Source organism: Chamaea fasciata, unplaced genomic scaffold (assembly GCF_029207755.1).
Source record: "Chamaea fasciata isolate MVZ Bird 193981 ecotype frontalis unplaced genomic scaffold, bChaFas1.0.hap1 SCAF_4, whole genome shotgun sequence".
Taxonomy (NCBI): domain Eukaryota; kingdom Metazoa; phylum Chordata; class Aves; order Passeriformes; family Sylviidae; genus Chamaea; species Chamaea fasciata.
The window spans coordinates 67,861,965-67,878,434 of NW_027094089.1; the positions used below are offsets into that span (position 1 = coordinate 67,861,965).

Consider the following 16,470-nt stretch of genomic DNA (forward strand, 5'->3'; position numbering starts at 1 on the left):
TTTCACATAATCTGTTAAGAAAGCACCAAACAATAAACCACTGTATTTGGAACTGTTCTTGGCTCTTACACGAAGTGCAAGTCTTCTGTTGCAGTAAAATTTTCTGTGGCTGGAAGAGTTGTTATTTGCAAATCCTAATGCCTCAAAAATTATTTTAAAGATGCCTTAAAAACATGAGTTGGATATTTGTTTTCAGTAATAATTTGAGTTACTCTTACTTTGTTCCTTGTGTGTTTTAAGATGTTCCAACACCTTTGGTCTTTGCTCTTCTAATAAGGAGTTTTGTATTCAGTATTCACATATTAAGCCTCTGCATAGAGGATTCAAAATAATTCATTCATGTGCTTTGTATTTTAGCAACAAAAAATAAACTGTTTACTTTTTTTTCAGGTCAGCAGTCTCATTTTGCATGTAGAAGAAGCTCATACGCTCCCAGTAAAGCATTTTACAAATCCATATTGTAACATCTACCTGAACAGCGTCCAGGTAGCAAAAACACACATCAGGGAAGGACAGAACCCTGTGTGGTCTGAAGAATTTGTCTTTGAGTGAGTCTTAATTATCTTGAATTAGTGAATTTTACTTCTAATTTGTATTAGATTTAAGATTCTTAACAATTGTTTATTGTTTTACAGTATTTTAAAAAATACTGTATATATGTTTATACAGCAGCAACCTTTCAGACAGATTCTGCATGGGCAGAATTTTCTGTAGGCACCTGTCTTTGCTAATATAAGTGGCTGATAATGGTAACTCAGTATTGAAATGAAATTAGGAAAAGCTTAAATGCCAGCCATGTATAGTATTAATTGAGGCTTTCTGTTTTTTCTCCTAGTGATCTTTCATCTGATATTAATAGATTTGAGATAAGTCTTAGTAACAAAACAAAGAAAAGTAAAGATCCAGATATATGTAAGTATTTTCCTGTAAAAGATGCTTATACATTACAGCAGTGGATACTTTGTGTGGTTACAGTTGCTTTTGTCAAGGATTGTCACAAGAGAATTAAGTAGGTTTTTAGGCTCACTGTACTGCCTATATATATTTTTGATGTCTGGTACTGGCTTTCCATTAATGCTTTTATAATGAGAACTTTGACTGATTTTAGTGATAAAATCACTGTACTCCAGTCCTGTATGTCTGAGATAGCTCTGCTTTATGGTAACTATAGCTAAACAATGACTGTGCTTATCAAAAAGCAAGAACAAAGAGAGGTTTTCTGTATTAGTCTGCTCCATAAAATGTTCAGTTCCATGGAATTTCTTTTCAGGTTTTTGGTTGCTTCCAGTGAGATAGGGAAAGGTACAGTTCTTTATTTAAAAAAATAATCTTGACAGTCTCTGAAGAAAATTTCCCTTTTTTTCTTTCCGTTTTACTTCATCTGTCTTCTTCCCTTACTACCACTCTTTGGCCTAAATCTGAAGTTATCTCAATATCACTTAGAATGGGAAAGGATCTGTGTTTTCTTCTCCTTGTGTTGGCCAGACAGGTGCTTCTTTGATGTGGTTTTCTGTTCCAGCAAATCAACAGAAAAGTGGCAGAATCTGTCAGCTTCCTAGAAAAGAATTTGAAGAATGTAGATTTGAAGCTGTTAAGTAGAAAAAAAAAAAATTAAGGTGTGGTCTCTTCCTACACGATACTTTCAGTTTCATTTTATTTTGTGTTTTTTTTTTTTTTTTTTTTTTTTTGTTTTTTTTTTTTTTTTTGTTTTAAATGGTGTTTGTTTGTTTGTTTGTTTGTTTGTTTTGTGTGTGCTTCAAGGTGTCTTGTTTCCCAGTACTCGTTCTGGAGCAGCTTCAGCCCTGCGTCCCCTCTTTGCTGCTTGCAGGGCAGGATGGCTCTCCCTGCTCTTTTCAAATTTGTTCCAAGATTTTTTTTTTCCATTGTGTTCTGAGCTGTCTGTTCCAAGGCAGTCAGAGTATATATAATCTAGTGCAGTTGTTTACAGTTCACATATATTGTGTTACTGGCCTGTAACTTAGGCCAGTGCTAATTTATTGGTTTTGGGTTTTCTGGGGTTTATTAAGATCTGTTGGGAAACATTAGCCAAAGTAGGATTTACAACTCATTTTGAATGGTCTTGCACAACCTGAATCAGTTTCAGATCTCCTTCTCCTCCTTTCACTAGAAATGTTTCTGCATAGCAGGAGGAGTAAAGATACTTTCTCTCTGACAGATTAAAGGGCTATAATTCCAGTTGTGACCTTGGTCTTGAATTCATTTGAGCTGGAAGACTGATCAGCTATCTACACCAAAGCTTTGGTTAGGAAGAGAATCTTAAAAGAGTAATTCTTGAGTGGGATACTTCAGCAGCTTCTTTGAAAGTATTTTTGTAGTTTCTTCCCCTCCGTCCAGGTTAAGGAGATGCTGTTAGTTTTGTGCATTCTGGTGATGGAAGGCTTCCATCTAGGAAGGGAAGTTCTAGGTCAGGGGCAGGATTGGCTTAATTTCTTTACTGCAGTTATCTACACTCTTACAGCATAAGCATAATCCAACATAACCTCTTTTTGAGATAAAGATTACACTAAGTCAGCTTGAATGAACATACATCTCTGCTTACATCCCCAGCTCCATGAAGTATGTGAAGTTCATGGGGGTAAAATGACCTAAACCACATCTTCTCTGACATCTGTTGTGTTGTACTGCCAGAATAAACCTGTAACTCTTCAAAAGCAAGATCACTGGTTCTCTTCCTCAACCAATGATATTTCCTTTCCTTTTCAGCCACAGACGTTACCTGTGGAATGCTATGAATTTGCAGTCCTGTACAGCTGATGCTGTTCATCTTGCCAGTTATTAATTGTGTTAAGTCACCTTTTCTGCTTGCTTTTCCTTCCATGTAATGCAGATTGAAGGCCCAAAATTTAATTGTTGTGTTCACTGCTTTTTTTCTTTCATCATAATACGCAAAACTTAAATACCAAAAAGATGCATGAATGAAGGCTATCTTTTCAGTATTTTAAAATATTTCCTGAGTTTTCAGGTCTTTACATTGAAGTTTACCTACTACAGATATTCCATAGTTACTTTAGAGTTTTTTTTAAGTATTCGAGATAGTCAGAAATAATACTAAACAGTTCAGCATCAATTCTATTCACTTTTTTTTGTTTCTCTAACTGCAAATTGCGTAAGGACTTACTCAAATAAATATATAATATGGCTTGAAAAGTCCGAAGTCCTAAAATTTATTAGTAGAATTCCATTTGCTACTACTGACAGTTGAATTGGTAGGTCTCAAGGACAACACCGCGAAATGTTGAACTGGAGTGGAGATTCTGGTTTGGTTATGCACTACGGTAATTAATTTCAAATTAATTCATGTTGAGTAGAAGTCTGAAAGGAGCCTACCAATTCAATGTAACATTATAAGCAGGAAAAAAGTCTTACTACTTTAAAGTCTTACTACTTTAATGTAAATTATGATAACATCTATTTTGTAGACTTTGCAACTTGTACAGATATTTCGTATGATTTTTTTTAAAAATCAAAGTCATATTATTTATATTATTGCTATGAAGTGCTACTGTAGCCACAGGGAAAAAATAAATCATCACTTTATTCTAAGTCCTGTATTTCATTCCCATTCCTCTCACTGTGGTACACGTGCCTTACATGTGCAAGCAAATAAGAAGAAAAGCACATTGCTTAGTTGTGGATACTGAGCTTTGATGCCAGGGACAATATGTTAGGAAAGTCAATTTATTACATAGTCTAATGACATTCCATCCACTCTGGTGATAAATAGCAGGTGGTGGTGTAGATTGATTTTCATGCTGTTTGACTGATGTAAATGCATTAATTTTTATCAGTTCATCAACTCCAAAGAATATGGAATAGTCAGCAGGATTGTCCTGAATAAGGCATTATAAATATGATCTTTTTCTGTTCCAGTATCAGATTATATCTTGCTGTGTATTGCAACACTGGGGCAATGAGAAATCTGCTGGAACTGTTGAAAATTTCTGCAAGGCAGATTGGTGTATTGGCTTTGCAGAGATACAAAAAAAATAAGGTCTTGATTTTATGGGCTTTTTTGTTTTTCATGTGAGGAAAGTAAAAGCAAATATCTTTGTCATGGAAAGAGACGGTGTTTGACTGAGAGGTACAGACTGATAGGCTAAATGTAAAACTAATTGTGGATTCCTCTTAGAGCATGGTTGGTGTTTCACAGGCACAGTATTGCCTCTGAAAGTGCCTGGGCCTTTCTTTTTGGGAAAGAAGCCCCTCCACTTGGGAGCACATGTTCCTGCTCTGGATGGGGCTGTGTTCCCTCCCAGCTGCTGTAGCTGGCTAACCAGCTGCTGCACCAGGCTTCAGCTGCAGTCCGGGTCATTGCTTGGCAATTTCAGTGTACTGAAATTGTTACTGATTTGGCTATTCTTGAGCTGACTTTCATTATCTAGTCAGCAGCTGCTTGGGAACACTTCTTAACCTTATACACATAAACTGTTTAGACTGGAGTTACTATAAAAGTAATACATATGTCAGTGTTTGGGAATACCAAAGGAACACTGTAATAATTAATAGGAGCAGACCCTGATGGTGGTGTCAGCCCAAGGCTGGAAAGGGAGTAGTGAATTCTAAAGATTTAACCTGTTTTTTAGTTTCTGACTACCTGAATTTGCAGGGTAGCACTTTTTTACCTACTTACTTGGGTGTTACAAGGAAACCCATGTCAAAATTCGTGTGGCATTTTTGAATTTATATGTATACATTTTTTACACATTGCCGTATATTTCTTCTTCAGTTAAAGTTAAGCCGTTGAAGAGAGAATTAATCCATTAATATATTGATGAAAAACTTTTTGTTTACTCTTGCTGGTATTTTTCCTTGAAATAAGATGATGTGCTGAAAATAAAACCATTTTTTGATTTTTCAATAGCAGCACTGTTTTGGTGGAGATAACATACCTGAACAGTGCTTTTTTTTCTTTAAGTGTTTATGCGTTGCCAATTAAGCCGATTACAAAAAGGACATGCAACAGATGAGTGGTTTCAGCTCAGTTCCCATGTACCATTAAAGGGTATTGAGCCAGGATCTTTGCGTGTTCGAGCACGATATTCCATGGAGAAGATCATGCCAGAAGAGGAGTACAATGAGTTTAAAGAGGTATGAACTTAAGTTTAACCATCCATGGTTTATCTGTCAAAACCAGTTTTTTTCGTTGGTTGAGAGGGATCTCAGTAACACTGGTCAATGTAATAAAATAATAATTTTAAGTGACAGCTATATATATAGATATGTAATATCATATTTTTCCAAAGCTGTTATATGTAAGGAGAAGCTTCTGAATGTTTTAAAATTGTTTTTCTTTCAGCTTATACTCCAGAAAGAACTTCATGTAGTCTATGCCTTATCACATGTTTGTGGACAGGATAGAACATTGTTGGCTGGCATTTTACTGAAGATTTTTCTTCATGAAAGGCTTGAGTCCTTGTTGTTACGAACACTAAATGACAGGGAGATAAGTATGGAAGGTACTGCTCTAAAGCATACAAAAGTTTACTGGAATTCTGGGCAGGTGGGGAGGAAAGAGTTCTGGTGCTATCTCTTCTTTCCACCTCCTTTAGTTGCAGCTTATGTCAAAGAGTAACCATGTTCTTCCTCTCTTTTTGATGTCTCCTTTTCTCAGTTTTTCCAATTTCTTTTTTCAGATGAAGCTACTACCTTGTTCCGTGCCACCACTTTAGCAAGCACACTTATGGAGCAGTATATGAAAGCCACAGCAACAAGTTTTGTTCATCATGCCCTGAAAGACTCCATATTAAAGATAATGGAGAGCAAGCAGTCCTGTGAGGTGATACCTTCAACTGTGGTTTTAAACCTTCTGGTTTGTTGACACAATAATCCATTGGTTGTTAAGTGTTGTGTTTACATTCAGTATTAGTTATAGAGACATCTAATAATCTCTTAGAACTAGACTTCGTTTTCATCAGAAATACAGGAACTGAATTCATTAAGAGATGTTTTAATATTCTTCTTCCTGAATTTTGGCTTCAAACGTTATTCATAGTAGAACTTACTAAGTTTTTTATTCAAAAATTCTTTTAATAATTTAGCAGGCATTCTGTGACTGTTACTGAATGTCCTAAACTATCTTGTTAAACCCAAGATATTGGAGAAGTCAAGGTCTGAATTTCTGTTTTAACTGTAAAATTCCTGATGCTAAATGGTTGTTACTGTTCCTGAAACTCTTTTTAAAATGGCCCTCCTAACTCCTGTGTTTCACTTCATTGTGGAAAAGATGGGAGGCATCAGAAATTCGGACTGAGGGAGACGAAAAGGTCACACAGATAAAAAGTGATGAATATCCAAGCTGGTAGAAGCCAGATAGATATGTATATTAGAACTTAAAATTGCTTCACATTTCCAGACAAGCCACTGAAACATGCTTGAATTCTATAAGAGACTGGTACAGCAGCAGAATATTTAATTTCTTTGAAATTTGGTGTGTAATATTCAGAAACTATATATATGTAGTTCTAGATAGAAGAAAAAACCTAACCTTTTTCTGTTTTAGTTAAATCCCTCGAAGTTAGAAAAAAATGAAGATGTAAACACTAATTTGGCACATCTACTCAGTATACTTTCAGAATTGGTGGAGAAGATATTCATGGCTGCAGAGATACTGCCCCCGTAAGTTAGCACTTTCTGTTCAGATTTATATTTGAAAATTCCCGTTTCCATTAATTACATTGCACTTTAAAATTATGTTTTTACTGATTTATCCTAGTGTTCCTGTATAGACACAGAGGAAAACAGATAGGGGGGAGAATAATACTTCTGGTAATTAATAGTGTTTTACAAAAGCCTCTGGCTGGCACATTTGGTTTTCTGTTAAAGCAGAAGCTACTAGACATGAGATCAGGGACAAAATAGTAATAAAATAATTAATCTCATATTTTTACAAAAAGGTAGAAGACAATGGTAGTTGGCAGACAATGACATGTATTTGTCAGTCTTTCCTCCTCTAAGAAAGAGATGGAATTATTAACAGCATATTAAAAATACAGGTATGTAGTTGCAGTTAAAACGTGCTATGCTTGTTTTTGTCTGCTAGGGAAATGCAGAGGCCAGTTTTTCCCCTGTTTATTTTAATTGATAAAGTAGCTTGGTTTCATACCTCAGATTTGAATCATCTCATAAAAAGTGGATAGTACAGAGCTTCCCTTCATAATGTCATTAGCTTTTAAAGTGTATGAAATCCTCAGTTTTGAGTCATTGCAGTAGCATGGAATTTTCTTTTGTGTTAGTGGTGGCAAGGTTAATATTGAAGATTGCAGTCCTTTTAAGTATATGGTGCAGTGATCAACATTTTCTGAAATACACCACAAATGTCCATTTTTTTTAGTGGGAGAGGACTGTTGCTGTGGTGCTTAACTTTTTTAGCTTTTTTCACTATGTGTCATGTATGGAAAGAATAGTTCTCGTACAGTTAAGAGAGAAACTGAAAGAAAAATCAGCCACCAAAATGGTCTTTTTTCAAAAAGGGAACACTACTTAAGGAAACCGTTGGAAAACATTTAATGCACATCTGAATGACTACAGAATTGCACAGAATGGGTTTTCCTTGTCATTTATAAATTTAATTTTTAAAACAAACTTTTAAAGTAGATTTTTTTATAAATTTGTTATCTCTAACTGAGAGATGATTTAAAAATCTGTCTAAATTATTACTATAAAGTTGATAATAGTTCTGCATCAAGTAGGAGGTTGGTCTAGATCCTTTCCAACCAGCTTTTTTGATTCTGTAAATTTAATGGAATAAGTAATTAGCAACTATTTCTGCAGGACGTTGAGGTATATTTATGGGTGCCTACAGAAGTCCGTTCAAAACAAATGGCCAGCTAATACTACCATGAGAACCAGAGTTGTTAGGTAAGTTACTCGTCAACCTTATTCTGTAAATATTTCTTTCAAGCCTTGTTGAAGACATACTTCAGTGTGCTTATCTATGTTTCTTTCAGTGACAAAACTGTATGAACTTACACAGGTTACTGCAGTGTTTAAGATATTTATGATGATGAAGCACAGTGTCCCAATTAAAGATAGAGCTTGCTGGATTCTTGATTTGTTCTTAGAGCCTTGCCAGAATTGATGTAGTATAGAGGTCAGTATAGCTTTACTTAATGGTTTTAACTTTGAATTTACAGTACTGCGGCCCAGTCATGTTAAAATATTCTGCAGCTCCTCTGAAAATGTTGCTGGATGTTACAGAACCTGGCTGTTCTGAATTCTCACCAGCCACTAAAACTCCCAGCACAATACAAAACTTTGAACTCTCTTCATTGCCAGTGCAGGTCAAACAAAAATGTTTGACGAAGCTGTGGTTTTGACACTTCTTCTAAACCAGGGATTTTAAGGGTATTGATTTGCGGAAATCAGGACTTTACAACTGAAACTGTAAGCAGTACGTTTTATTTCCAGCTGGGATGCATGAGGGTATAGCTCCTCCAAACTGTGCGTTACTGGTCAAGACAAGGTGCAGGTTTAAATGGACATTGATCCCACAAACCCACACCTCCCCACCTGCCCATTCCCCACCTTCTCTCCCTTCATGTTGTAATTAGCTGCCATGCCTCCTGATGGTCTTGAGCTGGGGTCTTGGGAGGAAGGCCCACATCTCCCTTAGGTGTTCCCTGGTTGACCTTTGCTTCTGGGCAGGCACAGTTGAGGTTTGGCTCTTTTTCAGGTCACTTTGTTCTTGCCAAAAATTAGGACCCTGATTTTGCTGGATTCAAACCATAGCTTTCTGCTTTGTTGATTTTTCATAATACCTTAGTCTTACTTTACTGAATTTACCAATGTGCATCTTAATAGTTTTTGCCTAGCAATTTCTGTGTGCACTGCTACCAGTTCTTTCTGCTTAACAAGTTACCTTCTATATGCTGTTACAAGTTGTTCTACTTTTGCAAAAATCATTACACAAACCCTATATGTTTCTGTTTCCTCTTCATCTGCTTAAGTCTATTATATGCTTCTAAAATTCTGAATTTTCATAGCTATATATGTTCCCCATCTCAGTATCAGAGCCACAGCTTGTCTTTTTGTGGTGTCAGGCAGTTGTATGGTTAGCAGAGGTTAATCTCCCATGGAGGGGTCTTTCAGAGCATTTGTATGTGGCTTGTATTTGTCATTTTGACACCAGAAGCCTTATGTGTTTCATACTGTGAAGCGGCATTGCCTTCAAATGGAGACTGCTCCTACTCTGAGAGCTCCTTTTACTCTGAGGGGCTAAGCTGCTGGAAGGCTTTAAAGGTCAGTAGTGAATTCCGTATCTCTGGCTGTTCCTCCCCAGCTCCAAAGAGGACCATCATCCTCCTCCTCCATATGGCTTTCCTTGGTGGATACAACAGCTCACTTTCAGAGTTTTCCCAGTGGTCTACGCTGGATGCTAAAAATACTTTATCAATTGCTTTTGTGGTGTTCCATTTTCACAGGTGGATACTAGATATTTTTCTCTGGAGTGCAGTTTCACAGCCTTCAGTTATGTTTATTACCTTTCATTGTACGCTTTTGGTTTAAGAATTATTCAATATTCACTGCCAGATGGACAATTTTTTGATATCTGGGTATCTTCTCCATTGTGTCAGTCAGAATGTGCTACCATTTCTGTCTGGTTTAAAATTCATATACAGATATTTGTTCATTCCTAATTTAGGCAGGTTGACAAAGGAGCATGAGATCTTCCCTATCAGCAGGGTCTCTGCTACATGTGTTTCTTGTTGACCTTCAAATTTGGGCACTTTAAAAGTGACTGGTGTATGTGCCATGACTTCAAAATTAATTACTGCCTTGGAGCTTTGAATTCTCACCACTGAAAGTATTTTAGCGGAACCGCTGGCCAAGAACTGTTTCCTTACCAGCCCATAGCTTGTGTTTCTTAGAGAGATAAGATACATCTATACAGAACATATTAGGTGTCTTGGACTTACAGAAGGTGCATCAACCTCACTACTGTTTGTCACTTTAAAGAAATGTGGAAATTTCCTTAACTTTACATCTTGTGTAAAGTTTACAACAGTTTACTTTACAACAGGCAAGGTTCCCTTCCTCCTTTCATTAGGAGTGAGGCTCTGGTATTACTGTGGTGAAATCTAGCCTGCTGGTGGCATCCAACGCCAAAATTATAAATATTTTAAATCAGTTTAATTGGTCTGTATGTCACTTCATCGTACAGCAATTAGCTGGAGTCGAGGTTAACCTGAGTGGTGATTTTTACCTCTGGTATTAACAGGAAGACAGATTTTTCCTATGCTGGTGAAGCCTGTTCTGTATTCTTACTGAATGAATTCCTAGTTCTGCAGTTAGAGCACTCTTTTTACAGCTTTTAAAATGGCAGCAATTCTTTCATGGTGGAATGTAGCAGACCCCTTATTTTTCTACTGAAGTGTACTGTCATCAGGATACTGGATCAGCTGAAGCTGACCAAAAGGTGTGTTCTGCCAGGAGAGATCTTTTTGCCCATCCACTCCTGCACTCTAACATACAATGGCTTGGGGAAGTGCGTGGCTGTGGGATGGATGACTTGCAGTAGCAGACAATGGAGAATTTTTGGGAAGTCAGAGACCAAGGCCAGCTCCTTTTTGAGGCAAGCATGGTCTGGGATTGGCTTCACTATTACTTGGCAAGTAACTTCTTCCTACACGATTTCAACAGTTCATCTGTATTGGGAAATTAATGTGCGTCTTTCAGATTTCATTGCAGTTCATAGCATGATGAACTTAATTTATATTTTTACAGAGTACAGGCTAATTTCTTGGTGTCTGTCTCAACAAGATCCCACATTAACTTTATTCCTGAAATACTGCACAATTTTACATCAATTTTCTAATAGTTTTGAACAAAATACAATTTTATTTCATTTCAGTGGCTTTGTTTTTCTTCGACTGATTTGTCCTGCTATCCTGAACCCAAGGATGTTTAATATCATCTCAGGTGACTATTTGCTTCCGATTGAATCTATACTTTATGCAGCAGAGATATGAAATCAGTGTAGTATCTAATGTAGCAAAATAGGAAGTTGTTTTGAATGCCACGTTTCAAGTCAAGTTATCCATGTCATTTGGCTGACTTCTCCTTAGGGTATGTGCTTTTCACCCTCAAAGACTTGATTCTGGATATCCCCAATGTAATTTTAGGGTCCAAAAAAATATCCATTGTGATACTTAGTAATATTTTGAGTCAAGTCTAGCATTTTTTAATATATTTTAGTGGTGTGAAAAATGTAATTATGGGAACTTTAGATGTCACTTTCAATACAGTGCAGTGCCAGAGTTAACAGCTGAATGCAATGGTATCTCTGAAATGTACAAGATTTATAAAGTTGGTATGTGTCTACAAAGCCTGGAATACATTTGTGCACCTAGAAAATTATTGTTGAACAAGTTCTTTGAATGTCCTGCTTAGATGGCTTCCAGCCATTAGAATGGTGTTTTGATGCATTAGATACAGTTGACCTTAGAGAATCTTAAAGATGAGGGATGGCCTTCAGAAAGGGTGAAAAACAAGAAATATAGGAGAAAATAAAAAAAAATCTGGTTCAGAAAAGCTTTTTTCTTTATTTAAAGACAGTTTTTAAGACAATGTGGCATGTTTTCTACCGTCAGTCTAAACTAATAAATGAGAAAGACCATGTCAAACGAAGTTCCTTTCTCTCACACAGTAATCATTTCTGTACATGCTTTGGTGAAAGCATTTAAGAAACATGGCCTGGAACAAGTGATAATTTCTTCAGCATTTTATTATCTTTGGGCATTTTGCAAGTTAGGTACCTCCTAACTTGGGTTGCACTGTGCCTGCAGGTGTAAAGGACTACTTACAAATTTGAGTAATGCCGTTGGAGCTTGTCCATTACAATCCTGCTGAGTTACCTCCAGCTAGTAACTGTTACTGTTGACTACTGTTAAGGGAAACATACAGACCATACAACCCTAAAATCCTGTCAGTGGAATGCTTTCAATCAAGCCATTTACTTTAACTAGAGAGAAAAGTAACACTGTGGGATACTGCTGGCCAACATTACTTGTTGGAAAAGGAAGTTCTGATATAAGTGGTTAATGTAAAGTGTTTATAGTCACAGTGATTACAGACTAGAGATTCATGGACATACAGGCCACTATAGCATGTAACATTCACTCTGTTTTCCTGCTCCCAGTACAACTTAACTTAAAAGCATAACTTGTCAGTGCCCACTTATGTGGGTATAAGCAGATAAGGAAAATGTAAACTTTTTTTTATTTTTAATTTCAAAGGTAAATGTTTTAACAAATAATCCTCCATTCAACAAAACTCAAGTTTTAAGCAGATGGTTATCATTTCACCTAACTCGTAATAACATTTATTTTGCCTTCATGTTCTGTGTGCTACTGTTACAGAAAATAACATGACCAGATTAACATGGCTTTTGGACATTACAAAAGCCATATATTTTACATTACCAAGTGACATCTTTCGCATGCAGTTGTTTTATATTAAAAAAGAATCTGTAAAAACATGAATGGGAAAAGAATTTATTTTCATGTGACTGCTGTTAATTTTAATTGTAATGGCCAGTGACTCTCTACTTTGCATTCCTGCCAGATTCTCCTTCTCCCACTGCTGCAAGAACACTGACGCTGGTCGCCAAGTCTGTGCAGAATTTAGCAAATCTGGTTGAATTTGGAGCTAAGGTGAATATAATCGTACATACTGAGAACAACCTAGAACGTTGTTTCCAGTACACTTTTCACATGTTCCTGTTCAATGCCTGCAAAAAAATTGTTGCTATTTTCTCATGCAGAACATGGCTTTTTCTTCCTCCACTTTGACCCTGTATTTATCACCTGCTAGATTGGTGTTTTCTGTGGTACAGCACTTGAAAGCTCTCCTGCTTGTACTGTCATACTGCTAGACATAATGAAAGGTATTAGTCAGGTGTACCTATTGCACTTATAAGCCCAAGATTTCAATCAAGTTTCTATTAAAACACTAAGATAATGCCAGCAGTGACTGGTCTCAGCTTCCAGGCTGAAACACTGAAAAAAAATCTGATAACTTAAGCATAATTAACATGACTTCAGGCTGACATGAGAAAGTTGTTTCTCTGACACAGAACTTGGAATGTAAGAGTTAATGACAATAGGAAAGAAGGCATTTGGTCCTATGATACCTCTGAACACAGAGCATCTGTTCACTTCAAACAGGTATTTAGAGACACTCACCTTGATGCAAATTTGTATGCATGTGTAAGAAAAATTCTGAATCACAAGTTCTCAATCTTCTAAATACAATACCAAATTCTGTAGTGTTTTGAGTGGCTGCACACCAGACACTAGGAATACACTTGAAAAAAGGATATTATTGTTCCAATTTACATACTAGTTTTGCAGTGTTATCTGCCTGACTGCACTGTGTTTGCCTCAGATGTAACAATTATCTTGGCACTGATTTGTTAAGAATACTTTTTAAAATTACTAGGAGCCATATATGGAAGGGGTAAATCCATTCATCAAGAGCAACAAACATCGCATGATCATGTTCTTGGATGAACTTGGGGTAAGTTGTTAAAAAAATACTTGCTGAAGTTACATAGCAGAATTGTAAATTACAATTTTCTACCCCTCTCATTAACTAGGTCAGCAATGCATCAGCTCCCACATAATTTTGAATGGTTTTATCTGAGTACATTTTTTAATACTTACTTAAAAAGTGCTGGTCTGTCATATGGAATTAGAATCAAGTATTTTCTTAAGATTTTATTATTTAATGCCTCTGTAAATTTGAGAAGCTGAAGTAGATTCTATAGCTATGAGATTAGAAATTTCGGGGAAAAAAATACATACATGTTTTTAAACCAGAAGTTTTTATATACAACTTGTCACATGGTTTTGACCAGAGACTGAAATTAATTTTTCTTCAAAAAACATTAGGCTGAATTTCAGTGGCAAAAGCTTCACTGCGTGCATTCTACATGTTGTAGTTTGCAAGTGAACTGCTGTCGCTGTTGTTTTAAAGTGTGACTGTTTTGTGTGTGATAGCTGTAACAGGAGTTACGACTTCATGTTTTATATATATGTATTTTAAATCCAGCAACTATTTCAAAAAGTGAGATGAAAAGAATGTACTAAGCAACCTGAATTAATTCTTTAGAAGTGACCTAAAGACATCTCAGAATACTTAACAAGTGTGGCATTTGGGTAGGTTCCAGATGTCATCCTTTTCCGATTAAATTGCAATTTCTGCAATTATGATACATCAATTTCCTTTAAATGACAGATTGTACATGAGGTCTGATAACATTTGGTTTGAAAATACCTGTTGGATTTTTCTGCTGTTTTAACTGCAGCATTATTGGTTTATAATCAGTTTCATGAGTTACATGATAGGTAACAGCAGGTTTTGCTGCATTTTGTTGCTCTTCTCTCATTTAGATTAAAAAAAGTTCTCAATGGACGGATTCCCCCTTCATTCAGAGGGTTTGAGTCTCCATATGCTGTAGGTTTCTGATCAGTTCAAAGGTAGAAGGAAGCAATACCAAATCTTGTAATAAGAATCCTGCTAGCACTGCAAATTGCAGTATACTCACAAAATATGCCTGTGAAGAGGAGAAAATAAACAGATAATACATAATAGAAAGATGGACTGCAGGTTTAGCTGGAAAGAGCAAAATTGGTCTTGGCACCCTAAATCTGCTGTCTTCTATTTTGTTGAAGAATGTTCCTGAGCTTCCAGACACTGCGGAGCACTCTCGAACTGATCTCTCCCGTGACCTGGCGGCCTTGCACGAGATCTGTGTGGCGCACTCGGATGAGCTCCGGACACTCAGCAATGAGCGAGGGGTGATGCAGGTGAGTTAACACAAACAAATCATGGGCATGGTGCTGTGTCCCGAGTTACTCCTCGATACTGGGATTCTTTTGTGGCATTTCTGTAGCAGTATGACTGATGTTGTATTTCACTAGGAGGTTATTAGCTGTGAAGGAAATACCTAATCTGTGTAATACATGGAATACATGTTCCCTCATGCAACAAAACCAGTTGAGTTTGGGTGGTTTTTTTAAGTTTCTAGGGGAAGCCTTAAACCCACAAAATTACTGTCTACTGACACTCTCTGGGTCTTAGCTTTCAGATCTGGATTTTTTTTTCAGTTGAGAACCAAATTCACTTTCTTTAACTATTAATACCTCACCTTTGCTTCCTAGTTTGCCAGTAAACTTGTATGCTTGGCAAACTCTGCTGACAAACTGTAACAGTGTGGTAGCTGTACACTTCTTCTGCCTTCCTGTAAAACACAAACAAGCAAGAAGATCCATGGGAGGAGGGGCAAAGTCCATAACATTGTTTTAAGGCTACCCTTATTGGCTAGGGAATCAGACATTTAATCTTCTTAGTATTATATTTAAACTACCAAGTTGCAGATCTGATAGGCTGGTGCTGAAAATGCTGCTTAGGGAGGTCTTTTCTGTCTCCAGGAGCTAACATGTAATTCTGCCGACTCACTTTCTTTTACAGCACGTTCTTAAGAAGCTTTTGGCCATTACTGAACTGCTACAACAAAAACAAAATCAGTATTCAGTGTCTAACAACATCAGGTAGCAGCCCTCCACCTGAATTCTGCATGGATCCAGCATGCCCAACATGGCAACTCTCACCAGTATCACATTCTTCTTGCTCTTGCCAAAAATAGCACACCCTGTCACATTCCCAGTGATGTGTGAACTATGCAAAAAGAAAACAAAGATCCTGTTGGTGAATAATTGTACCAGCAGCTTTTTTTAAGCTATCTGTGCAGGACATTTGCACTTTTTTTTTCCACTTGGAAACAGTTTTCACAACCTCTGAGCCTTGGTGTACAGTTCACCTTCCACAGAGAACATGCTCTGTGTCTAGGACTTTGAAATTTTTAGCACCTCTGATTGCCAAAGTTTTTGCTGTCTGATTGGAAAAGAATTTATCAACTGACATGAGAAGAAAGGCGTTGTTCTGACAACCACCTATAACTGGATAACATTTCTTACTGTAATTTCTGACTGGTTACAGTAATTATGACTTTTGAGTGTTTCAACCACTTTTGACTTGTATTTACAGTTTCCAGAACTTGATGTTATGGTAGGAACAACCTTTACTGTACACTTTTTATACCATGCTGTTTCTCTTGCTGGAATGATGTTGAAAGAGAATATGCAGAATGGGTCTTGTCAGGTTTATTTTTTTGATGTGCCACTGATTCAGTCTGAATAGTTCTTCCATCAAGAACTGTATATCCAGATAAATCACAATGCTTTTGTAAAATGTTTACAACAGTAAATAATTTGAATTCAGTAAATTTATTGATCATTATATCAGACATGCATGCATTCATTAAACCATTTTATAACATAGGTATTGTTTGGTCTTTTTTGTACTGTAAGTCTAGCATAAATACTATTTTTATAAGTGAAAAATAAGTTTTTAAAATAAATCAAGCTGTACATCTCTATCTCTCTGGAA

The 16,470-nt window shown here is 36.6% G+C and overlaps 1 protein-coding gene across 2 annotated transcripts in view; it reads left to right on the forward strand.

Moving 5' to 3' along the window:
• Positions 1-16,361, forward strand: part of RASA1 (RAS p21 protein activator 1) — a 54,691-nt gene extending 38,330 nt beyond the window's left edge. Inside the window, exons 14-25 of one of the 2 annotated variants that reach the window (XM_066181848.1) lie at positions 391-548; positions 836-912; positions 4,937-5,109; positions 5,318-5,477; positions 5,655-5,830; positions 6,521-6,636; positions 7,792-7,878; positions 10,871-10,938; positions 12,583-12,671; positions 13,459-13,536; positions 14,694-14,828; positions 15,493-16,361. In XM_066181848.1, the coding sequence (XP_066037945.1) occupies positions 391-548; positions 836-912; positions 4,937-5,109; positions 5,318-5,477; positions 5,655-5,830; positions 6,521-6,636; positions 7,792-7,878; positions 10,871-10,938; positions 12,583-12,671; positions 13,459-13,536; positions 14,694-14,828; positions 15,493-15,576 (1,401 nt within the window). In that variant the 3' untranslated portion in view covers positions 15,577-16,361. The remainder of the gene's footprint in view (positions 1-390; positions 549-835; positions 913-4,936; positions 5,110-5,317; positions 5,478-5,654; positions 5,831-6,520; positions 6,637-7,791; positions 7,879-10,870; positions 10,939-12,582; positions 12,672-13,458; positions 13,537-14,693; positions 14,829-15,492) is intronic. The other variant, XM_066181849.1, reaches the window with a different exon arrangement.
• Positions 16,362-16,470: the final 109 nt, after the last annotated feature.